General features: G+C 43.5%; 2 protein-coding genes across 3 annotated transcripts in view; one reads left to right on the plus strand and one right to left on the minus strand.

Moving 5' to 3' along the window:
• The first annotated feature begins 284 nt into the window (after positions 1 to 284).
• The window catches only part of LOC133410192 (transmembrane protein 163a), a 27,726-nt gene continuing 202 nt past the window's right edge, over positions 285 to 27,808 (plus strand). Inside the window, exons 1-8 of one of the 2 annotated variants that reach the window (XM_061691034.1) lie at positions 285 to 520; positions 3,941 to 4,060; positions 14,829 to 14,872; positions 15,782 to 15,873; positions 22,540 to 22,636; positions 26,253 to 26,364; positions 26,447 to 26,588; positions 26,669 to 27,808. The exon at positions 26,669 to 27,808 is cut by the window's right edge and continues 202 nt beyond it. In XM_061691034.1, coding sequence (XP_061547018.1) covers positions 361 to 520; positions 3,941 to 4,060; positions 14,829 to 14,872; positions 15,782 to 15,873; positions 22,540 to 22,636; positions 26,253 to 26,364; positions 26,447 to 26,588; positions 26,669 to 26,729 — 828 coding nt within the window. In that variant the 5' untranslated portion in view covers positions 285 to 360 and the 3' untranslated portion in view covers positions 26,730 to 27,808. Of the gene's footprint in view, positions 521 to 541; positions 553 to 3,940; positions 4,061 to 14,828; positions 14,873 to 15,781; positions 15,874 to 22,539; positions 22,637 to 26,252; positions 26,365 to 26,446; positions 26,589 to 26,668 lie in introns of those variants that run through there. The other variant, XM_061691044.1, reaches the window with a different exon arrangement.
• mgat5 (alpha-1,6-mannosylglycoprotein 6-beta-N-acetylglucosaminyltransferase) overlaps positions 27,515 to 27,808 on the minus strand; it is a 122,288-nt gene continuing 121,994 nt past the window's right edge. Inside the window, exon 17 of the mRNA XM_061691022.1 lies at positions 27,515 to 27,808. This exon is cut by the window's right edge and continues 2,784 nt beyond it. The gene's annotated coding sequence lies outside the window, so the exon portion shown is untranslated.

Here is a 27,808-nt window from a genome sequence, read left to right on the forward strand (position 1 = left end):
TGTATTTTGCACATTTCAGTTATTTTAATACATTTATACAATGTATGTGAATTTTGCCTTAAGTGTTGGTAGTGCAGTTATTTGTTATTCATTTTAATATGGGTCAATTATGTAATAAATTATATGTTTTCTTATCCAATGTCCTGTTTTTTTTTTTTTTTTTTTCCTTTGGATGTTTTTGTGTGTGAATGAGTACAGAATGTGGCGCAAGTAGACATGCAGAGAGTCTCCCTGGGCCTCCCCTCCCCTCCTTTCCACTCCTCTCCTCCCCGTGCCTCCTGGTCTGCCACCGTCCGCACCTCTCACGCGGCTGTGACATTTTCCGAGCGCCTCATAGGAGTCCCAAAACAGCGCGCCGACATGACGGACTCGGCCGCAGCAGAGGAGCCCACGGCAGCAAACGACTCCCCCAAGCAGCGAGAAGAAGACCACCAGCGTCATCAGGCCAGAAACGGCGGTCAGGGAGAGCTGATCAAGATGGACCAGGAGATGAGGATTACCGAGAGCATGGAGGACGGAGGTAACGTTGACACTCGGCGGATACGTGCCACGGTGCGTTTAAAGGCTATAAATGGACCCAACGTTGTACATGTGACACTTTTCAATCAAGCGTGTCAGAGAGCAATTTTGGAGAGGAACATGTACATGGATTAACGGCATATTTAATTGCACAACATTTAATATGCAGGATGTGTCAACATTAGAGCGCAGTAAATGATTGTGGCATAATAAGACTTTAAAATTACACCGGTGAAGACAATCTTTGTTGAGTTAGGTTTGACAGCTGTTTCAAACTAATTTTTGGGTACGGAATCCAAAACTGATCTCAGTTTTTCTCTAGTTTTTTAACAAAGTGAGAACAAAATGGAACAAAGGAAATATATATACCTATGTAAATAAAACACTAAGATGGAATAGTTGCAAGCTTTGAAAACTAAAAAAAAAACCCCAAAAAACAGCATAAAACAGAAAAGAAAACTTAGAACAGTATGCTCATGGTTACAAGGTTAAGAGAAAAGCCAGCACAAATCCATTTAATTCCTACTATGCTAGCTTTCTGTTTGCAGATATTGATAGTACTGACGTGTAGGGAGCTGCACACACCTATCACCTCTCAATTGTGACTGCACAAACAAGTTGCCACGTAGCTGAAGATGAGTCCAATGGTAATCAGCTGGCAATTCTTACGACAGCTAATCAGTGGAATTTTACTTATTTGGAGGGTAAGCTGTGGAGAAAAAACTTGACCTGGTAGAAAAAAACTGACTCCTATTTTGGAATCAGCATGCCAATTTTAGTTTTAATCAGCATAAAAATCTAACTCAACAGATTTTTTTTTTCCAAATTGCTCCCCAGTGTTATACTTTAAACCAGTGGTTCTCAAACGTTTCACACCATCAAGACCCACATAAAAAATAACTTGGCTCTCAAAGCACCACCATAATGACCAGTCTTAAAATACAGTAAGTGTTCATAAAAAACAAAGCAGCATTTTTATTCCTATTATTGTATGCCACTGTAACATTATGCACGGTTTGAGTGTTAACACTGTGCTTGCATATGGAGAATAAACAGTAGTTATATGATTTCAATGAAAATGTCCACATCGAGAGGAGCCAGATGAGGTGGCTTGGGCATCTCGTTAAGATACCTCCTGGACGCCTCCCTGGTGCGGTGTTCCGGGCAAGTCCCAGTGGGAGGAGGTCCCATATATATATATATATATATATATATATATATATATATATATATATATATATATATATATATATATATATATATATATATATAAAAAAAATTTTTATATAATTTTTTTTTTTTTTTTTTTTTCGACAATTGTGCAAAAAGATGCAGAGTCCTCTAGCACTTAGAGCAGTTCGAATGACTAATATTGCAATAGTCCGGTGCAATGACCATTGTCAAAGGGCGCCGAGACTTCTGGGAGTGTATGTGGTTTAAAGTGACGAGTAGTGTGATAATCTGGGACAATGTTGACTGTGCAAATGTTGTAGATACTCCTCAATCAGTGTGCAAATGGAGCAGATGCTACTCTGGCATGAGTGGCCAGTATTGGTCAAAAACAGATATGCAAATAGTGCAGCGTGGCGAGACAACTACAGTGAGTGCACAAGTAATATATAATTGGCCCCACAGAAATGTGACAACGAACTCAAGTCAAAAAATTGCCATCATGTTGTAATGGAATTGTAGGTTAGCTATTGATTGATTGCAAGAGGGAAGAAGCTGTTGGAATGTCTGCTAGTTCTAGTTTGCATTGATCGGTACCGCCTACCTGAGGGAAGGAGCTGGAAGAGCTGGTGACTGGGGTGCGGAGGGTCCAAGAGCATTTTGCACGCTCTTGTCTTAGTTCTGGCAGCGTGCAAGTCCTCAAAGGTGGGTAGGGGGGTACCGACAATCCTTTTAGCAGTTTTGATTGTCCGTTGCAGTCAGAGTTTGTCCTTTTTTGTAGCAGCACCAAACCAGACTGTGATGGAAGAACACAGGACTGATTCGATGACCGCTGTGTAGAACTACCTCAGCAGCTCCTGTGGCAGGCCGTGCTTCCTCAGAAGCCGCAGGAAGTACATCCTCTGGTGGGCCTTTTTGAGGACGGAGTTGATGTTGGTCGCCCACTTCAGGTCCTGAGAGACTGTAATTCCCAGGAACTTGAAGGTCTCGAAAGTTGACACAAGACATCTGGACAACGTGAGGGGGAGCTGTGGTGAAGGATGCCTCCTGAAGTCCACGATGATCTTTACAGTCTTGAGCGTGTTCAGCTCCAGGTTGTGTCGGCCTCACCAAAGTTCCAGCCGGTCCACTTCCTGTCGATATGCAGACTAGTCACCATCCTTGATGTGGCCGATGACCGTGGTGTCATCTGCAAACTTCAGGAGTTTGACAGTCGGGTGCGCTGAGGTGGAGTCGTTTGTGTAGAGAGAGAAGAGCAGCAGAGAGAGGACACAACCTTGGGGCGCCCCAGTGCTGCTGCTGCGTGTGGATGAGGTGGCCTCCCCCAGCCTCACCTGCTGTGTCCTGCCCGTCAGAAAGCTGTAAATCCACTGGCAGATGGTAGGTGAGACGCTGAGCTGGAGAAGCTTGGATGAAGGGAGTTCTGGGATGATGGTGTTGAACGCTGAGCTGAAGTCCACGAACAGGATCCTTGTGTAGGTCCCTGCACTGTCGAGGTGTTCTAGGATGAAGTGCAGTCCCATGTTGACTGCATCATCCGCAGACCTGTTCACTCGGTAGGCAAACTGCAGGGGGTACAGTAGGGGACCTGTGACGCTCTTGAGGTGGTCCAGCACGAGACGTTTAAAGGACTTCATAACCACAGATGTCAAGGCGACAGGCCTGTAGTCATTTAGACCCGAGATTGCAGGTTTCTTGGGGACTGGAATGATGGTGGAGCGTTTGAAACAGGATGGTACTTCGCACAGTTCCAGAGATCTATTGAAGATCTGAGTGAAGACTGGCACAAGCTCATTTGAGGAAATTCCCGAGTAGGAGTAGGGAACTTGCCCATAATGGCTGGTTAAATCAAAAAGAGATGTTTTCATGTATTCTGTTAATTCTGGGGTATTCTGTTCTGGGGTTGTCATGTTGGAGACCCTGAAAATACATACATTCATTACCAGGATACACACACGTCCCGCCTTGTGCTCAGCCCCTAATTACAATGAATTAAATTCAGATCATCATGATGAGTGCTGTACATTTTGGCTTTCATTCTGGTTCCTGATTGTTTGTTTAATTTCGTATACTTTCACAAATTGGTGTTCGTGTGTGTCAATGTATGTCAGTGTTACAAAAAAAGAACCTTGCTGGGTGCCACCACAGTCACATCTAACTTCTTAGGTACAATGACGAACGGTAAGAGAAAATGTTAACAGCAGCTCGATCCTCAAGCGTCACTCACCGTGCCCTATGTTCTCGCCAACAGGTCTTCTGGAGAGCAGCATGCGCCTGAAACCACACGAAGCACAAAGCTATCGCAAAAAGGCCCTGTGGGTTTCCTGGGCGTCCATCGGGGCGACGATCATCCTGGCCATTGCCGCCTTCAGTGAGTGACTGGACTTGGAAGAACAGCAAAATAAAGAGATCCAAGACAAGAGCTGCATCAGATACTGTATTCAAAGATAATAATGTCCAGTTTTAATTGACACTGTTAAAAAAATATTCCTTTCACAATATTTATTATTGTGGTTATAGTTTGCAGTGGTATAGAACAATACTGCATTATACTGACAACTGTTTCGAATATTTTGACCCTCTCATGTACTGTATGAAAAGAGGTAAGCAAAATATTAGAAACACATCTCAGTATAATACAGTATAGTGCATCTCTACCACCATAATAATAAACATCCATCCATCAATTTTCCGTACCACTTATCCTCACTAGGGTTGCGTGCATGCCGCAGCCTATCCCAGCTACCTTCGGGCGAGAGGCGGGGTACACCCTGAACTGGTTGCCAGCCAATCGCAGGGCACACATAAACAAACAACCATTCACATTCACATTCACACCCACAGGCACTTTAGAGTCTTCAATTAACCTACCACACATGTTTTTGGGATGTGGGAGGAAACCGGATTACCCGGAGAAAACCCACCCAGGCACGGGGAGAACCTGGAAACTCCACACAGGTGAGGCCGAGATTTGAACCCCGGTCCTCAGAAGTGTGAGGCAGATGTGCTAATCAGTCATCTACCGTGCCGCTTAATAATAAACATAACATTAAATTTAAATACATTGTACATCCATCCATACAACTATGCAAGTTTTTGGAATGTGGGAGGAAGTCAGAGAGAAAACTGGCAAAGGGCAAACAGGCAAAATCTGCTGAGAGCCAGTGAAGTCCCACATTTCTAAAACTAAACTGTAACCAAAATTAAATCTTAAATCAAGGTAAAATATGCTTGTTCTTTGTCTGATAGATAGCTATTTCATCTTACCAGGCAGTTTTTGTGTTAGCGCATTTCACTTCAAGTATGTTTTTCCCCTTCAACGGGAACTAACCCCAAAATGTTTAAAGCAAAAATACATTGTGTGTGCCAGTACTAGTTAGAAAACAGTAGTGTGATTGCTATTGCGTTCGCGAGAGAAGAATTAAACGGAATAATTCATCAACACCCCTCCCTGAGCCGTTGCCTTATCGTGGTGGAGATGTTTGTGTATCCCAATGATCCCTAGGAGCCAAGAAGCTATAGAAGCTAGCTGTAGTGACGTGGAACGTCTCCTCTCAAGACAAGGAAAGAGCCTGAGCTGGTGTGTGAGGTCGAGAAATTCCAACTGGATATAGTCGAGCTCGCCTCAACACACAGCTTGAGCTCTGGTACCAGTCTTCTTGAGATGGGTTTGACTCTCTTCCAGTCTGGAGTTACTAACAGTGAGGGCATACTGATTGGCCCACAGCTTGGTGCCTGCATGTCGGGGTTCACCCCAGTGGACGAGGGGGTAGCCTCCCTCTGCCTTCGGGTTGGGGGACGGGTACTCACTATTGTTTGTGCTTATGCACAAAACATCAGCTCAGAGTGCCCACCCTTTTTGGAGTCCTCGGAGAGGTTGCTGGAGAGCGCCCCTGCTGGGGACTCCCCGACAGTGAGACCTGGAAGGACGTGACTGGGAAGAACGCCCCCCCGATCAAAACCCGAGCGATGTTCTGTTATTGGACTTCTGTGCTCGTCACAGATTGTCCATAATGAACACCTTGTCCAATCATAAGGATGTCCATACGTGCACTTGGCATCAGGTAACCAAAGCCGCAGTTTGATGATCGACTTTGTGGTCCTGTCATCTGACTTGTGGCTGCATGTCTTGGACATTCGGGTGAAGAGAGGGCTGGAGCTGTAAACCGATCACCACTTGGTGATGTATTGGCATCCAGGGTAAAGATGCCAGTTCCACTTTGCAGACCCATATGTATTGTGAGGGTCTACTGGGAACGTCTGGAAGAGTCCCCTTCTCAGAAGGAGTTTTGACTCCCACCTCCGGCAGAACTTCACCCGAGTGGACGGGTGAAGTTATGTGGCCGACTGGAGCTGTGGCCATAAGGTGGTCCGTGGTTGACGTGGCAGCAACCCCTGAACCTGTTGGTGGACACCAGGGGTAAGGGAAGCCGTTATGCTGAAGAAGGAGTCCTATTGGGCCTTTTTGGCCTGTGTGACTCCTGAGGCAATTGATGGGTACCGAGTGGTCAAGCGGAATGCAGCTTTGGTGGTCACTGAGGCAAAAGGCGGGGTAGGAGTTCGGTGAGGTCATGGAGAACGACTTCCGGACGGCTTTGATGAAATGCTGGTCTCCCATCCGGCGTCTCAGGAGGGGGAAGCAGTGCCCCATCAACACTGGGGCCCTGCTGACCTTGACTCGGGACGTTGTGAGTCAGTGAGGAGAATACTTCGAAGACCTCCTCAATTCCACCGACACGCCTTCCCAAGAGGAAGCAGAGTCTGGGGTCTCTGAGGCGTGGAACAATGGACCAGCTCTACACCCTCGGCAGGGTCCTCAAAGGTGCATGGGAGTTTGCCCAACCAGCCTACATGTGTTTTGCAGACTCGGAAAAGGCGTTCGACTGTGTCCCTTGGGGAGTCCTGTGGATGGTACTTCAGGAGTGTGGAGAACCGAACCCCCTGATATGGGCTGTTCGGTCCCTGTATGACCAGTGTCAGAGTTTGGTCTGCATTGCTGGGAGTAAGTCAGATTCGATTCCGGTGAGGGTTGGACTCCGTCAAAGCTGCCATTTGTCACTGATTCTGTTCATAACTTTTATTGATATAATTTCTAGGCACAGCCAAGGCATAGAGGGGGTCTGGTTTGGTGGCCTCGTTATTGCATCTCTACTTTTTGCAGATGATGTGGTTCTGTTGGCTTCATCAAGCCGTGACCACCAATTCTCACTGGAGTGGTTTACAGCCGGGTGTGAAGCAGTTGGGATGAAAATCAGCACCTCCAAATCTGAGACCATGTTAATCAGTCGGAAAAGGGTGGCGTGCCCTCTCCTGGTCAGGGATGAGATCCTGCCCCAAGTGTTATCTTGGGGTCTTCTCCACGAGTGAGGGAAGGATGTGACGGGAGATCGACAGGCAGATCGGGGCAGCGTCTGCAGTGATGCGGACTTTGTATTGGTCTGCTGTGGTGAAGCTCTCAATTTACCGGTCGATCTACGTTCTTACCCTCATCTCTGGAAAGATCCCGGGTAGAAGCAGCCGAAATGAGTTTCCTTCGCAGGGTGTCCCGGCTCTCCCTTAGAGATAGGGTTAGAAGCTCGGTCATCCGGGAGGGGCTCAGAGCAGAGCTGCTGCTTCTCCGCATTGAGAGGAGCCTGATGAGGTGGCTCTGGCATCTGATAAGGATGCCTCCTGGACGTCTTCCTGGTGAGGTGTTTCAGGCATGTCTCACGGGGAGGAGACGACCCAGGAGACGCTGGAGAGACTATATCTCCTGGCTGCCCTGGGAACGCCTCGGGATCCCCCCGGAAGAGCTGGATGAAGTGGCTGGGGAGAGGGAAGTCTGGGCGTCCCTGCTAAAGCTACTGCCCCCGCGACCTGACCTTGGATAAGTGGAAGAAAATGGATGGATGGATGGATCTATTCAGTGTACAGTTTTAACTTAAATTTGCTTCATTTTAAAATCATATTTATTCAGTGTACTTTTTTAAATTCAAATTTGCTTCTTTTTAAAGTCATATACCGGTATGTTGCATTACTGTTTTTACCTGAAATGTACCCAAATGAAAAAGCATTACTACTTTATTCACACAGTTATTAATTCACCATTTCAAAGCATATTTAGATTTATTATTCTCAAATCATTATCCATCCATTGTCAACACTGCTTATCCTGGTTAGGGTCGCGGGGCGCTGGACCCTATCCCAGCTGATTTTGGGCAAAAGGCGGACTACACCCTGAACTGGTCGCCAGTCAGGCGAGTGCACCACGACACCATCAGTGACTATTATCAAATCATTATCAGAATCAAAATCAGAATCCTCTTTATTTTCCAAACCCCCCCGAAAAAAACAACAACAATTTGTCTATGGTAGTTGGAGAAGCTCTAGTACGGCAGTAGACAGCCATTTTGACAAAAAAAAAATACTTTTGAGACATAAAAACACACTACAGAGCAATAAAACTCACTTAGCAATAAAAGATTACCCGTAATATGGTCATGCTGATACAATTACAAATGATGCAAAGTCCTCTAGCAATTTAATGGCAAGAGGGAAGAAGCTGTTGGAATGTCTGCTGGTTTTAGTTAGCATTGTTCGATAGCACCTAACTGAGGGGAGGAGCTGGAAGAGGTGGTGACCAGGATGTGGAGGGTCCATGAGGATTGTGCATGCTCTTCTCTTAGTTCTGGCAGCGCGCAAGTCCTCAAGGGTGGGCGGGGTACAGATGATTTTTCCGGCAGTCCTAATTGTCCGACTGGAGTTTGTCCTTTTTTGTGTCAGCACCAAACCAGACTGTGATGGATGAATAAGGGACTGATTCGATGACTGTTGTATAGAACTGCCTCAACAGCTCCTGTGGAAGGCTTTGCACATTTAATTTTGTGTCTTTATGTTGGCATTAAGTGAATTAAGCAGTGATCAGACGAGCCCAGAGCTGCATGGGGTATAGCATGGTCAGAGTCTTTTAGCATGGTGCAGCAGTGGTCTAGAATGTTGTTTTCCCTGGTAGGACAGTTGATGTGCTGCTTGAATTTAGGGAGTTAGTTGAGTTTAGCTTCGTTAAAGCCCCCAAGATAATGAGCGGTGAATCCGTGTGCTTTTATTCAAGTTCATTTACTTGTTCAGCGATCGTTAGCAGTCTGGCGTTCGTGTTAGCCTCGGGAGTAATGTAGATAGCGGCAAGGATGAAAGAGGTGAACTCCTGCGGTGAGAAGAATGGTTTACAGTTGACGTCACGGGACCTGTTTATGATGTGGACTGTTGTATCACTCCACTACCCGTGTTTGTGTAACTATTGTTTTTTTCCTGAGTAAAGTACTGAGCCTGCTGCTTTTCCCCCCAGATAAAGTTAGTCTGATAATAGGTTGTTCTGTGTTCCATTTCCCAATGTGAAGTTACTACGGTACTGTACTGCGTTTCACAACGGGCTAACAAATTTACAGCTATTTAGTGGGCAGAGCGGGTCTTCAAATGAAAAACGAAGTTTGATGTTGTAGTCTGGCTGCTTGTTGTCTATGAACAAATTTTGCAATCCGGTCTTCTCCGTTTTACAAAACACTTTTCTTGCTGAACGTATTAACTCTCAGGAGCATCCTGACATGACATGAAAAAGCAGTATGTCTGTTCTGAGAAGCTTCACCATAGCGAGGGTGGGGTTTAACTGACACCCCCCACAGAATGCTGCCCTGGGCGGCCGCCCATATTGCCCATATCAGAGAACCGCCGCTGGACTGGTGGATCCTTCAATCAAGGTAGTGCCATTCCCAGATTGTGTTGCCATAGAAACATCCATCCATCCATTCATTTTCTGAGCCGCTTCTCCTCACTAGGGTCGCGGGCGTGCTGGAGCCTATCCCATTTGTCATCGGGCAGGAGGTGGGGTACACCCTGAACTGGTTGCCAGCCAATCGGAGGGCACATAGGAACAAACAACCATTCGCACTCACAGTCATGCCTACGGGCAATTTAGAGTCTCCAATTCATGCATGTTTTTGGGATGTGGGAGGAAACCGGAGTGCCCGGAGAAAACCCACGCATGCACGGGGAGAACATGCAAACTCCACACAGGCGGGGCCGGGGATTGAACCCGGGTCCTCAGAACTGTGAGGCTGACGCTCTAACCAGTCGTCCACCGTGCCGCCGCTGTAGAAACATTACTCATTTACTTTTATATTTTATCTTTACACCGAAATTATAAAATGAACAACAATTAAGTCTTGCAATTCATCATGTCTCAAGTCAAGTTGTTTTGTTTTTGTAAAGTCAATATCAAGTCATCAAAATAGTGACTCAAGTCGACTCGAGTCCAAGTCAAAAACTCGAGTCCCCATCTCTGACATGCAGCTTTGAGACACTGGTGTTTTTTTTTTTTTTTTTTGTTAGGCTTTTTTTTGTTAGGTTACTTCTTTTAAGAAATTGCGGCAAGTCAAGGTTTACTGGTCTATTGACAGTTCTTCTTAAATTAAGCTATTTATTCCTCATGTCATTACTTTTTATAAATTGTTTTTTAAGCAACAGTGCAACATAAAAAACAGTCCTAATTCAATGACACAAATCATAACATGAGGATGATATAAGATGATGGGGCCATACCAATTTTCAGTAAATACCACAGTGGGGGGAATGCTGTCATGGGAAGCCCCTTTTTGGGCCTGTGATTTGCCTTTGAAATTCGGTGTAATTAAAATGTGGTTACAGTCTGTGCCTTTATTTATTACAGTTTGCTGCCGGGTGAAAGTGAGTTCAGTTCATGTTTTCGAAAAACATGGTGTCCACTTCCTTTCCTGATACGGCTGCTGGAGTGGCGGGCCAGCTTGTCTCAGAGTTGACCTCCGTGTCATGTGAATGTTAAACTGTGAGCTGCGTGTGGCATGCTAGACTCTGACAAAAAAAAAAAAAAAAAAAAACTGGTATATTTTCCTGATTGTTCTCTTTCAGGAGACCTCTCATCCTCCAGCTGGCCTGTTTCACGTGCAGCATTATGAATTGAGACTTGTAACACAGAGTCAGTAAATGTGATGTCATGGTCCAACACGTAGCCAGTTTGGATGTGGGTCTGTCACCATCTGCTGCCTTTGCAATGCAAACATTTGCATTGCACTGCTCGCGTGTGTGAAACTTGTCATGTGCAGCAATGCCGTTTTTGCATTATCACCCTGGTGTGCCTTACCTCTTGGCATGTTTACAGAACACCTAGAATTTCACTTCTAGCTCGTGTGCTGTATTGTTGCTGTTCCTTAGCAGATTTTGAGCGAGTGGAGCGGAATGGAGCTAAAATCGAAGTCTCTGTTCGTTAAAACAGCTCATGACAGCAGCAATGTTTTAGCAATGTGAAAAATAAGCCATTGCGCTTGTCAGATGTTACAAGTAGGACTATGGAGGAGGAGCCAATTAACTAGCAGTAGTCTCAACTCGTCGATTCATTTATGGCATTTCCCCTCTTGACTCCTAATAAAGGAACCAGACAGTGAGGAGGAACAGCTCAACGTGGCTGAATCCGATCTACAGCTCATGACATTTCAGGCACACGTGAGAGGCCTTTGCCTTCGGGCGGGCTAACGTTTGTGCTCAAGGACCACATTTGATTTTTACATTTTAGTACAGATGGATCTAGGTTTCCCTTGCTCGGACACGGGCCACCGGGGCCCCCCTCTGGAGCCAGGCCTGGAAGTGGGGCTCGTAGGCGAGCGCCTGGTGGCCAGGCCTGTACCCATGGGGCCCGGCCGGGCACAGCCCGAAAGGGTATGGGTACTTATTGCCCCCTACCTCACCGCCTGTACGTTGGGGTTCACCCCGGTGGACGAGAGGGTAGCCTCCCTCCGCCTTCGGGTGGGGGGGACGGGTCCTGACTGTGCCTATGCACCAAACAGCAGTTCAGAGTACCCATCCTTTTTGGAGTCCTTGGAGGGGGTGCTGGAGAGCGCTCCCGTGGGGACTCCATCATTCTGCTGGGGGACTTCAATGCTCAAGTGGGCAATAACAGTGAGACCGGAAAGGGCATGATTGGTAAAAAATGGATGGATGGATTTTAGTACAGTACAATAGATTTTTATTTAACCTTGTAGAACTGCTTGTTTTTAAACATTTATCTAAGTACAATTTTATGTAACAAATCATGTGCAATACATTTTAATGGGATCAGGAGACAGTGTTTTTCTTTCTTTTCCTATATTTAAACGCAGTGTTAATGTCCAATGATGACGATACTTTTTAGGAATCATTTTTGATGAACACGTAGGCCTACTATGGTACCTATTTTAAATTTGGTCATTATGGTGGCACTTAGAGCGCTAAGTATTTTTTGAGGTGGTACTTAGTGTAGAAGGTTGAGAAGCACTGGATTCAAGAAAATGAGCGGGCTGTATGCGGCCCATGGTCCATACTTTGCCCACCTCTGTCTTAGACATTGTTCAGACTGTAGCAGCAAGCCTCATGAGCATGAGCCTTTCTCTTTGTTTGTGTTAGGTGTGTGACACCTTGCAACACAGCCACTCCCTCTCATAGTGTTTGCTTCCATTTTAACAGCTGTCAGGTTTGATTTGCCATACAGTGTAGCTCTTGATTCCCCCCTTCATGCTCACAAGACGAGGAATTGATATACAATACTAAGTAATAGGAAAAGGTCTGATGACTCTAATGGCATCCAGTATAAGACCTGCATCATAAAAGATAATGTTAATTTTTAATTGACACTGTGGTTGTAGTTTGCGGTACACTACACAATAGTGCAGAACACAACAGCATAGCAATATGATGCACAAGAGGTTGTGCATTACAATTATTTTCCTCAACACTTTGAACACTAATAGTCACGCATGTTTTTGATACTGCCGCTGGTGTGATACAAATATACCTCCACAATGGTATTCATGTGTGCTATATATGATGAAACGCAGGCGGAAACAAGATGGAGGGAGATGATGAAAGAGGAGGAGGAAATGGAGGATTTGACTATTGTTGCAGGAGAAACAGCATGAAAGGAAAGAGAGCTCTGAGTGCATGGCTGAGGAAGGGTTGTTGGACCCCCTAGTGGCTCTCACTAAAAATAAATCCGGGAGGAGAGGAACCCTCCCCACTTCCTATTTGCATCTTCCTCCCTCCATTGCAGGTGTGCAAAATTGCACACCGCGGTGTTTACCATTCATTCACTGCGACTTATGAGAACCACTGGGCGGAACATTCTCGTGACATTTTGTTTTACACAAAAATAGACAATATCCATCTGCAACTGAACAACCACAATTCCAGTTGTTCCTTTTCCCCAGTTCTACATCTCCCTCCTTCCAAACACCTCTCTTGTTTCCAACTTCCTTCTGCTGCAGACCTATCCGGATCCAAGCCATCTTCCTGCCAACTTGGCCCCCTCTCTGGTCATTGCCTGTCTTCCCTCTTTGTTACCCCTCTGATAACTGCCATTATTCATTCCTCTGTCACCTCTGGTTCAGTTCCGTCATTTCTCAGGTCTGCCGCAGTAACACGGATACTCAAAACACCTGGCTCAGACCCTAACAACCTCAATAACCTTTGTCCTATTTTCAACTTGCTATTTCTCTCCAAAATTCTGGAAAAAAGTAGTGGCAGCCAGTGATGACAGTAACATGTTACTCCAAAAAGGCCACCATTTTGATAAATGAGCAATGTAATGTAAGGAATCAAATTACAGTAACTTCTTCAACCCAATAATAGTTTCTATTGAGTCAACAATGACTCTTAACAAACAATCATTTGTGGATGATGACTTAAAGAAGCAGCAACTCATCTGTCCAACTACATGTTACCAACTAGGCAGACCGCTTCCTTTCTAACATATTGAGGAAAATGACTGGGAGGTCATTGTTTATCGTACAATCCACAGCTTCACTGTTGCCACACTCTTTTTGTTACTTTCCATTGTAAAAAGTGCATTTGATTGCTTTTACTTTTTTATTTATACATTACGAAAAGAGATTTACTGGCGTGTTTAGTGCGCAATGCATTGTGGGTTAATTATTCATACCGAAGTGCACAGTCAGAAATCGTCATGAGGTAAGGACTGATTCACTGAAGGACTTACAATACTTATCTTAAATAATATTTACAATGAAAAGTTAGAGCATTCATCTGTCGTCTGGAGTCCGGACTGCTCTTGAGCTGGTTTAACGTGCTGCACCGCTGACGTGCACATAAGTAAGTGCTTCTCTCCCCGTCAATCACCCACAGTTTTGCTACTTAAACAGCTGCGTAAACATGTCACTGGGAACAAAAAAAATTTCTCGCGCTTTGCATCAAAACTACAATGGTGGGAGCAAGTCTGTGTGTAGGTGTGTGTGGGTGGGTGTGCGTGCGCTTTTAAAACATTAAGTGCATTCCCAACATCTAACCGACACTCTCTCACATTTACGTACGTACATACATGCACACACACACACGCACGCACGCACGCACACAAAGAGTTGCCTTCATGGACCCCCACACAATCAGAAACCACAGAACAACAATATGCATGGTTGCTACAGTCAGTAAGTCAGTCAGTCTATCTATCCATCCATCCATCCATCCATCCATCCATCCATCCATCTATCTATCTATCTATCTATCTATCTATCTATCTATCTATCTATCTATCTATCTATCTATCTATCTATCTATCTATCAGTTAAGAGTCTTTAGAGAAGTGCACTTGAGAATAGTATGAGTCCAATGTGTCCACCCTCACTGGAAATTAATCAGACTTACTGCCGGCAATGCGGACCTAACTCTGACACCGGTTAGACAGGGACAGAACAGCCTGTCTCGGGGGATCTAGTAACCCATACTCCCAGAGCACCCCCGTCTGGACCCAGTCAAACGCTTTCTTCAAGTGCAAAAAGCACAGGTTGGGCAAATTCCCACGCAACCTTCAGGACTCTGCGGAGGGTGTAGAGCTGGTCCACTGTTCCACGGTCAGGATGAAAACTTACCTCCTGGTTCATGGAGAATGATGTTTTTCCCTTAGCCCATGCACCACCCATCTACAAACATTTGTCCACAGTTCTTTGTGTTTTTCCGCATAATCCCTTCAATTGTATCTGTCCTACTCTTTTGCTATGTCAAAATGATTGCTGAAAACAGGTAATTCAAACCATTAAGACTGCTCCATAGTATTTTATATTTGATACCCTTGTTCTGGTGTTTTTCAGCTGTCTCTATCATGCGACACAGCGCTTCTGCGTTTGGATTTGCTGTAAGTGGACTTCATATTTTGAATTGTGTCTAAAACGTATATGGGTGTTTATTTGATTTCGGGCACTTTTGATTTTCGTTTCTGTCATCACCACCACCACACTGCACTATGTGATGACATGTGATGGTAATGACGTTTCAAAGTTTTTAGCTAACTGTGCTATGCTGGTAGTTAGCTTACTTTTTTCTTTTAGCTAGCTAGTCCTGTACAACATTTTTATATGATTATCAAGTTTTTACAGGAAAATATTTAAACATATTAACACTACAAGTCGTTTGGTAATGACATGCAATACAAATATTATGTGATTTAAGGGTACAAATGAGGAAAAAACTTACTCTTCCAGTTATCAAAATGTCTGACTTCTCTCTGCCCTAGCATGTGCTTGAGTGACAAGACAAAATGACACAGGGAATTAAATAATCAGATTTTGAAGAAACTTTATTGATCTGAAACTGGTGGTCAATGTGGCGGTAATGACAGCAACTTTAAGGTACAGACATATTTTAGGAAAAATAAATGACAGAATTTGAAATGTTTTGTATATATAATGAGAAATGATTAATTATATTATATTTTAAGGAATTTATGGTAAAAGTTACACCATTTTAGCAATTTTTAGTAGAAAGATAGAGCTTCATATAGCCAAACCCTGTGCTAGGGACTTGGTGAAAACTGTAAAATACCGCCATAAAACCACTCCAAAAAAAAAAAAAAAAAAAAGTCAAAATATACTAATATTAACATGAAATTTTAGACAACACTTATAATTAGGCACACCCACTGCTGGTTATTGAAAAACTCTATTTAAATATATTTTTTCTTTAAATTTTACATCAAGGACACAAAAAGGCCCGTAATCAAATAAACATCCATATTCATGTGCTTAAATCTCCTTTGTGTCTACAGTTTGATGCAACGCTGGATGTCCTGTCCTCGGTCATTGTGCTGTGGCGTTACAGCAATGCTGCAGCCGTCCACTCAGCTCATCGGGAATACATGTGAGTCCTGTAATTACACTATTTCTCAATTGCTAAAACACATAACCCCATTGTCTGAACCAAATCTTCAGTGCCCTCAACCCGCTTATTGAATTGAAGCACTTTTCACCGAGTCAGCATATTTTCACCCACTGAAACACATTTTGCACTCCGATGCACTTGTGTTGCACAATGGTAAGTACATGTACCAAAAGTGAAACTCAAATAAAGCACGTGTCTCAACTAAAACACAGCAACTAAACATTTACCATACTTGTGGCTAATGATGTGAATATAAGACAGGTCAGTGAGCACTGGTTTTGGAAGTTTGACTGCAGAGACAATCAGAGAGACGGAGGAAGAGTAAAAGGTGGTCTAGGTGGAAGAGGAGCGAGAATAGCTACAGTATTAGACAAAGGACTATTACGGATTTCAGATGAAATACGGGCAATTTTCGTACACCATGTTTTCCCCCCATGGTTTGACAATGAAGGGAAGTGGGAATGCAGCGAGTGTAGCCCAAACTGAGCAGATTCACTGTGTCCATCATTGTCTGAAGATTCAGAGACGTAACCAAGTAGACCTACTTGCTTTTTTCACTACGTATGTTTATAGTCTGTCTTGATACAGAGCAGTACACAAAATGGTGTGTCTATATGCATACATATTGTGTGTGTGTAGAGTTTGCATGTTCTCCCAGTGCCTGTGTGGGTTTTCTCGGGGTCCTCCGGTTTCCTCCCACATTCCAAAAATATGTATGGTAGGTTGACTGAAGACTCTAAATTGTCAATCGATATGCATGTGGGTGTGAATAGTTGTTTGTCTATGTGTGCCCTGTGATTGGCTGACCCCCTTAAATGTTTCACTCTTTGTTACCTATATTGATGCCATTTGTTAAAATCATGTAAGTCCATTTTTTTCCTCATTAATGTACACACAGCACCCCATATTGACAGAAAAAAACCCCATAATTGTTGACATTTTTGCTGATTTATTAAAAAAGAAAAACTGAAATATGACACAGCCATAAGTATTCAGACCCTTTGCTGTGACACTCATATATTCAACTCGGGTGCTGTCCATTTCTTCTGATCATCCTTAAAATGGTTCTACACCTTCATTGGAGTCCAGCTGTGTTTGATTATGCTGATTGGACTTGATTAGGAAAGATCCCTATAGTGAGGATAAGCGGTTTGGAAAATGGATAGATGGAATAATATACTTTTAACCTGATCCCTAGGTTAATTGAAGACTCTAAATTGCCCGTAGGTGTGAATGTGAGTGCGAATGGTTGTTTCTTTTTATGTGCCCTGTGATTGTCTGGCGACCGGTTCAGGGTGTACCCCGCCTCTCGCCCGAGGATAGCTGAGGCCCTGGTGAGGATAAGCGGTAAAGAAAACGCATGTATGGATGGCATTGCTATTGTGAACAGAGAGAACAAGATATTTTCTGCAGCTTTACGATTTGATAATGATAATTGCGTTGTCCTTTTTTCTATGCTGTGTGTAATGAGTGTTCAGTGAGGTTTTTCATTTTGACTGATTTGGGGTCTGTTCTGAGGCAATAGTTTGGTTTTGCAGGAAGAGTCAGGGGTTTTGTGAATATAGCTTGAATTTTTGGATTTGTGTTTTAAGGTATTGAGCAAATGGGTGTCAGTTTTGAGAAATGTGTTTAAGTATTTGAGAAAAACTGTAATTGTGTCGTCTGTTCTTTCATGCGGGAGTGTGTGAGACAAGCGTGTCGTTTTGACTCCATCTGCCTCAGCCTATTGGGATTAATTATAGATGAGGATCAACTTGCATTTTAGCGCTACCTGGTTGAGAATGGTGTGTGTGTTTGTGTGTGCGTGTGTGTTTCAGTGAGTGAGAAAGAGAAAGAGAGAGTGAGAGCGAGAGAAAGCGAGAGAGAGCGAGCGAAAGAGAGAGACATGCTTCTACCAAAATAGAAGGATGTGTTTCATTCAAGTGTCTGAGAAACTGTTGTTAATTGCTGCAGTGACAGTAAAGGAGATCTGAGGCAGACACCGGAGAGAAAAAGAATATCCATATACTGTAGATCTCATGCTCCTTAATTAACATACATGACAACATCTCAGCCCAGGCCAGATGACACTTGGGCCATATTTCATGTCAATGGCTGCTTTCATGACAAGTATCAACATGTTGAATAGAGTTGCGAGACACTAGCAAGCCTCCCTCTCCTCGTGTCTTCTTGATCATCATCATCAGCAGCAGCAACAGCAGCAGCAGCCACCTTCAGAGTCGCAATGGAGGAGCTGAATAATAACTGGTTGTCAAGGTAACAAGCTCAAGACAAGTTGACGGGAACAGCGTGCCGCACAAATAGCTGCCATGTGTGCATCCGCTGTGTGTCCTGCTGCATCACCCAGCATAGTGCTGCCTGTTGCCTCAGTTACCGCATCCAGAGCAGACCCACTGTATATGACACACATCATATGTGCACATGAACTGACAGGCTTTGCGCATGCAGCAGTTAATTATATTGTTCAAGGTTCTTTCAGTGGTTACATGTGATATTTCGAGCTTGCTGAAAGGTTAAAGGTTACAAATGGCCATTCTAAGAAATATGAGCCATTCAAGACATTCATCCATACCGTCCATTTTACCGACTTTGGGCGAGAGGCGGGGTACACCCTAGACTGGTCGCCAGCCAATCGCATGGCACATCTAGACTAACAACCATCCGCACTCACATACACACCTCGGGACAGTTTTCAGTGAATTCACCATGTGTGTTTTGGACTGGTTAGCACATATGAATATTTATTTTTTAAATGGGTTTGCTGTACCACCAACGGCATATTGCTTGCCATGATGTCCGCCAGCCAAAGGCTGAGCTGCACTGAGTCAGAGCTGCCAAATATTACGGAACATCCGTATTTTGTTACGGAAATCACTGAACGCTGACTCATTACGGCCATAACACAGATTGTTCCAGATATTTGGGGGGGAAAAAAAATCCTACTTACGTCCAACATTACCGGCCAGTACGGCGCTCTGTCGGGCCACCGTGACGAAAGTTTCATAAATGAATTAGATTAAATAAACAATGTATTGTTTTGAAACTAGATAGAGAGAAAAAGATGCTTGGGGCCACGTTATTTTATTACGCCCCTCGGTTGCCAAGCTACGGAGGCAAAAGTTCTCTTTGTGTCCGGTGTCAACGCATTGTAAGTCACTAATCATCGCCTTCATGGAAAAGCATCAACTACACTTTGTACCATGCTTCTTATTGTTTACATTATCAAGAAACAAAAGCGAGGATTTGGTAGAAAAAGGCAGAAATGCATGATGCTAATGGCTAAGCTATCGTGTCATAAAGTTGCAAAACACCGAAAAAGGTGATTGGGTGATACACTACACTTCTCACATAGGTCTGGCTGGAACCCCGTTATAGCAAAGAGTAACCACATTTGAACAACAAAATAACAAGGCAATTAATACATATCTGGAGATATCAACACAAGACGCCCCCGGAACTGGAAATGAATTCATACGTCACTGGAGACGTCATCTGAGCACAGGATCAGGTTATCAATCCATCCATTATCTGAGCCGCTTCTCCTCACAAGGGTCGCGGGAGCGCTGGAGCCTATCCCAGCTCTCATCGGCAGGAGGCGGGGTACACCCTGAACTGGGCGCCAGCCAATCGCAGGGCACATAGAAACAAACCACCATTCGCACTCACATTCACACCTACGGGCAATTTAGAGTCTTCAATTAACCTAGGGATCAGGTTCAAAGTATATCATTCCATCCATCCATTTTCCGAACCGCTTATCCTCACTATAGGGTCGCGGCGTGCTGGAGCCTAGCCCAGCTGACTCTGGGCGAGAGGTGGGGTACACCCTGAACTGATGACCAGCTGATTGATTATTAATCATAAATATTTGTAAAATGTATTAGTCCCACAATGGGGAAATTTCCATCATTTCGGTAGCAATAGTGGATATAGGAACTATAAATATATACTATATATATAATAATAGCATGCAAGAGAAGACTTCTAAACAAGTACATTCACAAAATATTGTCTATGCATAAACTATCCAATTCATTCCATCAGCAATGTTATTTGCTTGTTTGAAAAATAGAGTGCTGAGTTTTCATTGACTTTTAAGATCTGATTAATCTCTTCTTTTTTTTTTCCAACCAAGGCTGAAAACAGAATTGGGAAAGGCGAAGTAATCCATAGACGCAGATATTTTTGACGATGGCATGTCAAAATCTCATATACTTTGATTCAGGCTGCAGCTGCATCCGCCATTGCAAGGTTGATGCAATAAAAGCACTAAAATTACAAATATTAAAGCCATAACCTTTGATTATTTTTATCCATTCGCACTCAAAGTCACACCTACGGGCAATTTAGAGTCTCCAATTCATGCATGTTTTTGGGATGTGGGAGGAAACCGCAGTGCCCGGAGAAACAGTTATAGAGTAATGATTATGTTGTGCAATTGAACAACATGCTGAATTATTTGTATCCTATTAAAAAATATACTGCAATAACTGTCCAGCGGTAATGTTCTTCACAAAATTTTGAAAATATGGATATTCAGAGAAATTTGGACAAATTGTTCTGGAAATGAATTTTTATAGGTTAGCAGCTCTTCAGAGTAAACTAGTGGCTAGAAAACAAGGAAGTAACATATCTTGTCTACTATGTTGCGTGTGGGGACTTAGTATGCCTCTGTACAGTACTGGAAAAATCAGATTAGGAATATATAAATATTTCACGGGCTGTCTGTGACCCACACAAATTGGGTCCGCGACCCACTTTTGGGTACTGACCCACCAGTTGAGAATCACTGCACTCAACTGCAGTGCAGCATAAGGAGTGACATGTTTCTTAGAATTTTCATTTGATAAGGAAATGCACTATTCAGATCTCTAAAGGAGCAGTTAGTCTAATTTGACACCCGAGCTGTAATTCTCAGAAATTAAGAAAATCATTGTTGCCTTCCATTTTCTGAGCCGCTTCTCCTCACTAGGGTCGCGGGCATGCTGAAGCCGATCCCAGCTATCATCGGGCAGGAGGCGGGGTACACCCTGAACTGGTTGCCAGCCAATCGCAGGGCACATACGAACAAACAACCATTCGCACTCACATTCACACCTACGGGCAATTTAGAGTCTCCAATTCATGCATGTTTTTGGGATGTGGGAGGAAACCGGAGGGCCCGGAGAAAACCCACGCAGGCACGGGGGAGAACATGCAAACTCCACACAGGCGAGGCCGGGGATTGAACCCCGGTCCTCAGAACTGTGAGACTGACGCTCTAGCCTGTCGGCCACCGTGCCGCCTTTGCTTATTACAGTGGAACCAAATTCAAACACAGTCTCTTGTATGCTGGTCCAATCCCAATTCAACAACACCAGTTCAGGGTCTACCCTGCCTCTGGCCCAAAGTCAGCTCGGTTAAGCTCCAGCTCACCCACGACCCCAATGAGGACAAGCGCAATAGAAAGCGGAAGGCTGAAACGGTAAAAAGAAGTTAATCACTGTGCAAAGAAATAATGTACTCACCCTTAACTTGGATGTCAGATGCAGTGATAAACATGCGGAGGGCCTGGAGGACAATCTGAATGTTGATGTTAACTCATTGTTGCTTTAGCCATACAGTATTTTCCGGAACAGGTAGAACAGAGGGACGTGTACTAGTTTCCTACATCACACTGCCTTTCATTTCTGGTTCTGTGGTCATCATCACACTTCTTTGCCATGGCTAGTACCTTTTTTCAAAACAAAAAGAACCCAGAGAAAAAGAAAACCCCATGGAGTTAATCCTTTAAATCACAGGTGTCAAACTGGTGGCCCGGCGGCCAGATCTGGCCCGCCACATCATTTTATGTGGCCCGCAAAAGCAAATCAAAATTGCTCATTGTGTTCTGGTGTAATACCATTGAGATATTTGCAAGCATTTTCTTGTTACCAATCCCCCTCTAAAACGAAATCAGAATCAGAATCATCTTTATTTGCCAAGTATGTCCAAAAAACACACAAGGAATTTGTCTCCGGTAGTTGGAGCCGCTCTAGTACGACAACAGACAGTCAATTTACAGAACACTTTGGAGACAGAAAGACATTGACAAAGAAAAAAAAAAAAAAAAAACAGTCACTGAGCAGTAAAGGGTTGCTAGTTATCTGGTAATGCCGGTACATTTTATTTTATTTTTGATTTTATTTTTTTGACAATTGTGCTAAAAGATGCAGAGTCCTCTAGCACTTCGAATGAGGAGCAGTTCAAATGACTAATATTGCAATAGTCCGGTGCAATGACCATTGTGCATCGGGCGCTGAGACTTCACGGTTTAAAGTGACGAGTAGTGCGATCATCTGGGACAATGTTGGTTGTGCAAATGGCATAGTTGAAAGACATGTTTTTATAGGCTTCTGATTTCAAAACTGGCTATTCATCAATGTGTTGTGTATACTGTATGTAATTACAGTATAGGAGGTAATCTTTCATTTATATGGGTTCACATTTGTAGCGGCCCTCCGAGGGAAGTCATAACTACGATGTGGCCCGTGACAAAAATGAGTGTGACACCCCTGCTTTAAATGCTTCCCGGGTCTCACCAGATATTTGGCATTAGAAGAGGTTCCACTGTGTTCTTATTAGGTGTGGTTCTGCAATTGATAATGTGCATCTTTTCTGCTACAGAGCCTGCCTTATCCTGGGTGTGATCTTCATCTTGTCATCCTTGTGCATAATGGGTAAGGCAATCCATGACCTGGCCACCAAGCTGCTGCCTGAAGTGGTAAGAGCAGACGTTACAACACAAACAGCTGATAAAGCAGCACTTAATATTTTAGCAGCAGCATCAGAATTTAATCCCAATTGAAGATGGAGATTTTTGGACTTGAGCTTCCACCATACAGAGCAGATTATTTATGTTACTCAATGGGGGGAAAAAAACACACTGCTGGTTTTCTATTTATTTTTAACTCATCTGCTCAATATTTTCCCACTTGGGTCACATGGGGTCAGTCACTGGAGGGGAGGGTAGTCATTTTATGGGGCCAGCATAGAAACGCTACCCCTTGCAAATAAGTACTGAGCATCTTTGTTCGACATTTCTAGAGCAGGTCCTAAGAACACATCTGTTAGGCTAAATGACAGGAGATGCCACTGTGTCAGAAGAAACTAACTTTCACCAGGCGATAACGACCTTTTTTGTTGCACATTTGGCTCCTCAAATGAGTGCAGCTGCAGAATGACACAAGGTGTGAAGACTTTGTAGCTTTCGCACTTCTTCAAATAGCTTTTTCACCCAGTTGCCAGGTAATGGTAGTCTCTGTGGAGATGCAGTAGAGGACGTGGGAGTAATGGCAACAAGGACGAACTCAGAAATCAGAATGGAAGAATGTGATGGCATTCGTAGAATTTCACTCAGTGAGCAGAACCAAACCTCATCAGAAGTTTGTGGAACACTGGGATTAATATCAATGCAGTGAACCGAAAACTCCGGCTGAAGATGATCCCCATTTGCTGATGCTCCTTCGATTTATCTTTTTCAGTTGTACAGAGGGATTTTGAGGTGTCAAAAGCAAATGTCAAAGCGTAATTCACATTCTGTGCAGGGTTTCTATGTCACACGGTCTGTTTTTTTTTTTTTTTTCTTGGGTGGGGTCGGTCTTCTCATTCCTCCCATGGGCCCAAATGCCAACCCAAATGTGTTGAATTTCAATGAGCTAAAGGTCATGGGGCTTAGTTGGGCTCTTGTACAGACTGAGAACCACTTACAGTGGAACCTCTAAAAGACAATCATTTGTTAATTGGTTAGCCTCTTTCAATGTATATTTTTTCTTTTCACATTCGTGTTCTCTTAACACCCTGCAAAACGACAGAATACACAAAACACAATTAGAGTATTTTATGACTTTCTGAATTGAGGTCTCATGCTGAGACCTTGGGAGTTTTTAGAGTATAGCCAATTTGTTTGCCTACATTTCTTTTGTTGAATTGTATGACACACGCAGGAAGATCACGTAGCAATTAGAACATTTGCTTCACAGTTGAGACGTCAAGGATTAGAATCTTGGCTCAGAGCACGCATATTAGGTTAGTTGAAGAATAATAGTCCACAGGTGTGAAACTGTGAATGTGAGTGTGAATGGTTGGCTGTGTCTTGGAATTGGCTGACCGGTCCAGGGTGTACCCATCCATGAGTACCTCCCCAAGTCAAAATGTCCAAATTGGGATTTCCCTTTCCCTTCATGGCCTCATTTAATTCGTTAAGTGTTCCAAGGTCTTAGGTGTGAATGGGGAGCACGTGTTTTCATTTTGTTTTTCTCACTCTCACACTCACACTGGTCACTGCAAGTTCAATATGGCATCTCATGACAAAGATCTCTCACAGCAAAACAATTGTTGCACTTTATAACAATGGCCTAGACTATAAGATCGCAAACACCTTGAAATGGAATTGCAAGAACATAATGTGGTTTAACAAGTAAGTGTTCCACTTACAACAGGCCTCATAATGGGCAAACAAAGAATTGGGTGCACATGCTCAGCTTCATATCCAGAGGTTCTCTTTGGAAATTAGAGGTATGATGCTGCCGGCAGACGCTGCAGAGGTTGAAGGGGCAGTTATTCTGTTATTCTGTCAGTACTCAGACCATATGCCACACACTGCTCTAAATTGATCTGCATGGCTGTTGTCCCAGAAGGAAGCCCCTTCTAAATACCATGCACAATAAAGCCTTCAAACAGTTTGCCGAAGCCAAGCAGACTTAGTACCTGGATTACTGAAACCATATTGTCTGGTCTGACGACACCAAGATAAACGTATGGTTCAGATGGTGTCAAGCGTTCTTAGGGGTAACGAGGTGAGGATTACAAAGTGAACCATGAAAACCAAAATGTACTGTTACATACTTAAGCAGCGCATGTTCCCCTTCCCTTCAGAAACTAAGCATGTTATGAGACCTAAACCATTTTGAGCATCAGTGGGGCATCCTCACAGAAGGTGGAGAAGTACACGGTCTCTAACATCCGCCAGCTCCGAGATGTTATGATGGAGGAGAGGAAGAGGATTCTTTGGTGAACTCCATGCCAATGTGGGTTAAGGCAGTGCTGGAAAATAATGGTGGCCATACAAAATAACACTTTGGGCCCAATTTGGACATTTGTACTTGGGGATGAACTGTACTCATTTTTGTTGCTAGGGGTTTATACATACAAGTTATTCTTAGGGGACAGTAAATTTACACTGTTATACAGACAAGCCCTACACTGACTCCTTTATATTGTAGCAGTGTAATTTCTCTAGTGTTGTCCCATGAAAATATTTAGTAAACTATTTACACAAATGTAAGGGGTTTATTCACTTTTGTGAGAAACTGTACTCCCAGGAAGCCTCGATTTATTCTGTTGTATGAAAGGTAACGGTTAGGTAAACAGATAAATTGTACCTTCTGCCATCTAATGTAAGAGCAGTTAATTGTTCTGCATGTCACTATTTGTATCGATAGACGATGAAAGATACTAAAATGGAGAGGATCATATAAAGGGGAAGATGATGTACAGTATATAGGAATTTAACTGGTGAGAGTGGTAATGTGCAGATGGGTATTCAAGTTAAAAAAACAAAACACCAATGCTGGACTTCTGCTTAGAGAGATTCATATAGCTGTGGTCTATAATTATGCAACAATAAAATATAATACAAACAGAGAATCATCAGTCAAGCAAATAATTAGACCAATGTAACCAAGTTACAAAAATGACTGTATTCAGTGTTCAAAACAAACCACCTTCACATGAGGCTTTGTAATAGTTTTACAGTAGAGCCTCATCAGTCTCACCTTTTGGCATATTTGAAAACAATAAATATTGGGAATACGGCCTAATGGTAAAAAGGAAAAGGAAACTACACAGGCTATTGGTTACTATCGGGAGAGAAGTAAACAAAACTTCACAGTTGGTGTCGCATGTGTGTGCTGCGTTCAAGGATTGTCAGTGTCAATAAAATCTTAATGATGGAATTGATAGGACAGAAACAATCCTATCAGTCAATGAAATGCAATTACTTTCTGAGAAATACATTATTTGTAGGAAACAACTCATCAATTTTAGACCAATCTAGTGAAATTGAATAATTTCCCACAGCACAGCTGATGATATCCCAATGGTCACCAATATACAGCGGCACAGTGGTTGGGAATTACTAGTGTAGGGCGTGACTTGGGCGGATGTAGATTAAATGATAAATTAAGCAAAAGATTAATATACATTAGATAGTATCATTCCAAGAAGTTAAAGCGATCTGACTGAAACAGTGATGACAAGTAAAAGAAAGAGGACCTAGTTCTGAACCCAGAGGAATGTCGCGATTGCACGGCTAAAGTCAAACCTTCTGTTCCGGCCAGGATGACCTCCTCTTCAGCGTCTCCATCGTCAGCGGCGTGGTGTGTATCTTCCTGGCCGTGATCAAGTTCATGCTGGGAAAGGTGCTCACAAGTCGGGCACTCATCACGGACGGTACGCTACTCACACTCAGGGAGAGCTGACACAGAGGTCTTCACACAGCAACAGCGAATCAGCTGCTTGTTTCTCTTTGAAGGCTTCAACTCTCTGGTGGGGGGCATCATGGGCTTCTCCATCCTCATCAGTGCAGAGGTGTTCAAGCATGAGCCCATAGTGTGGTACCTAGATGGGACAATAGGTGTCCTCATTGGCCTTATAATCTTGGCCTACGGAGTCAAGTGAGTGACAGGGCTTTTGGATTTGGTTTCTGGAAGAATGACACACTACATCATCTTCACCTTGTTCACAATCTCTGCAGGCTGCTGCTGGACATGATCCCACGAGTGAGACAAACAAGGAACTACGAGCGCTTTGAGTAACGCTACGCCGTCTGACGGCTCACAGTGGAGAAGATGTGGACAAGGAGGGAGGGACTGGAGAGACAAAGGGTCTGGTCTACACAGCACCCCCCGACCCACCCTTGCCAGAGACACTGCAGAACCTGTGTGCCGATACCAACATTCTCTCCATTCAATTATTTGAACAGTATGGAAGATGTTGGCCATTTTAGAATGTAGTGTACAGGTATATCAACGTTCTTGATGAGGTTGATCATGATGCCTCGTTATTTCAATAAGACGAGGGGACTGACAGACAGGGCTGCTGGGACAAATGTACACAAACTGCTTTGCGAAACATTTGCCAGCAGTTGATTCCCCTGTGCGGCAGGTCATGATGGTGTCAGCCCACAGCAGGAGTCAAACTGCAACATGAATGTAAAGAATTATGCAGGTCTGCGACCTTCAAAGAATGACATTTTCATGGTGGGACCACTGACTGTAACTGAATGTACACAGTCTGCCGTTAATCCTATTTGGTAAGAAAAGGAAGGAGTTTTGATGAAAAGTAGTTGTAGCCAAGTAGCGTAAACAGTATTTCTGCCTCTTTTCTGTGTGCAATTAGGTATTTTGGGTACATGTATTTAATTGGAACTCTACATGAGAATAATACGTATTGTTCTGTGCCTGTGTTCTAAATGTAGACATAACCCTTTTGACAAATGACAACTAACCTGCTGGAGAGCCTACTGCTGAATCTCAACAGTAAATAACTCATCGGTTCTGCTGTAATGTCAAATGTTTCACCAGTCGGAGACTTTTTTTCACAGAAAAAAAAAAAAGCTTTATTTAAAAATAAAATTATATCCCTCTTACTCATTACAAATTGTGAACAAAAAAACACCATTGTTATTCTTTTTGCCTATGGGAAACATCGCTGCTCTGGACGATACCTGAGACAGCACCCAAAAATATCAAACAATACATTGCAGTTCAGTTGTACAGAGGACAGCTTTGTACATGTGACAAAAAGGATGGGTCATCTGGGCCAATACACAACACTTAAATTAACTCTGTGCCAGACTCAAATTGCTATCAGCTGCTGTCTCTTTTTGTATGGA

This window comes from Phycodurus eques, chromosome 1 (assembly GCF_024500275.1).
Source record: "Phycodurus eques isolate BA_2022a chromosome 1, UOR_Pequ_1.1, whole genome shotgun sequence".
Taxonomy (NCBI): domain Eukaryota; kingdom Metazoa; phylum Chordata; class Actinopteri; order Syngnathiformes; family Syngnathidae; genus Phycodurus; species Phycodurus eques.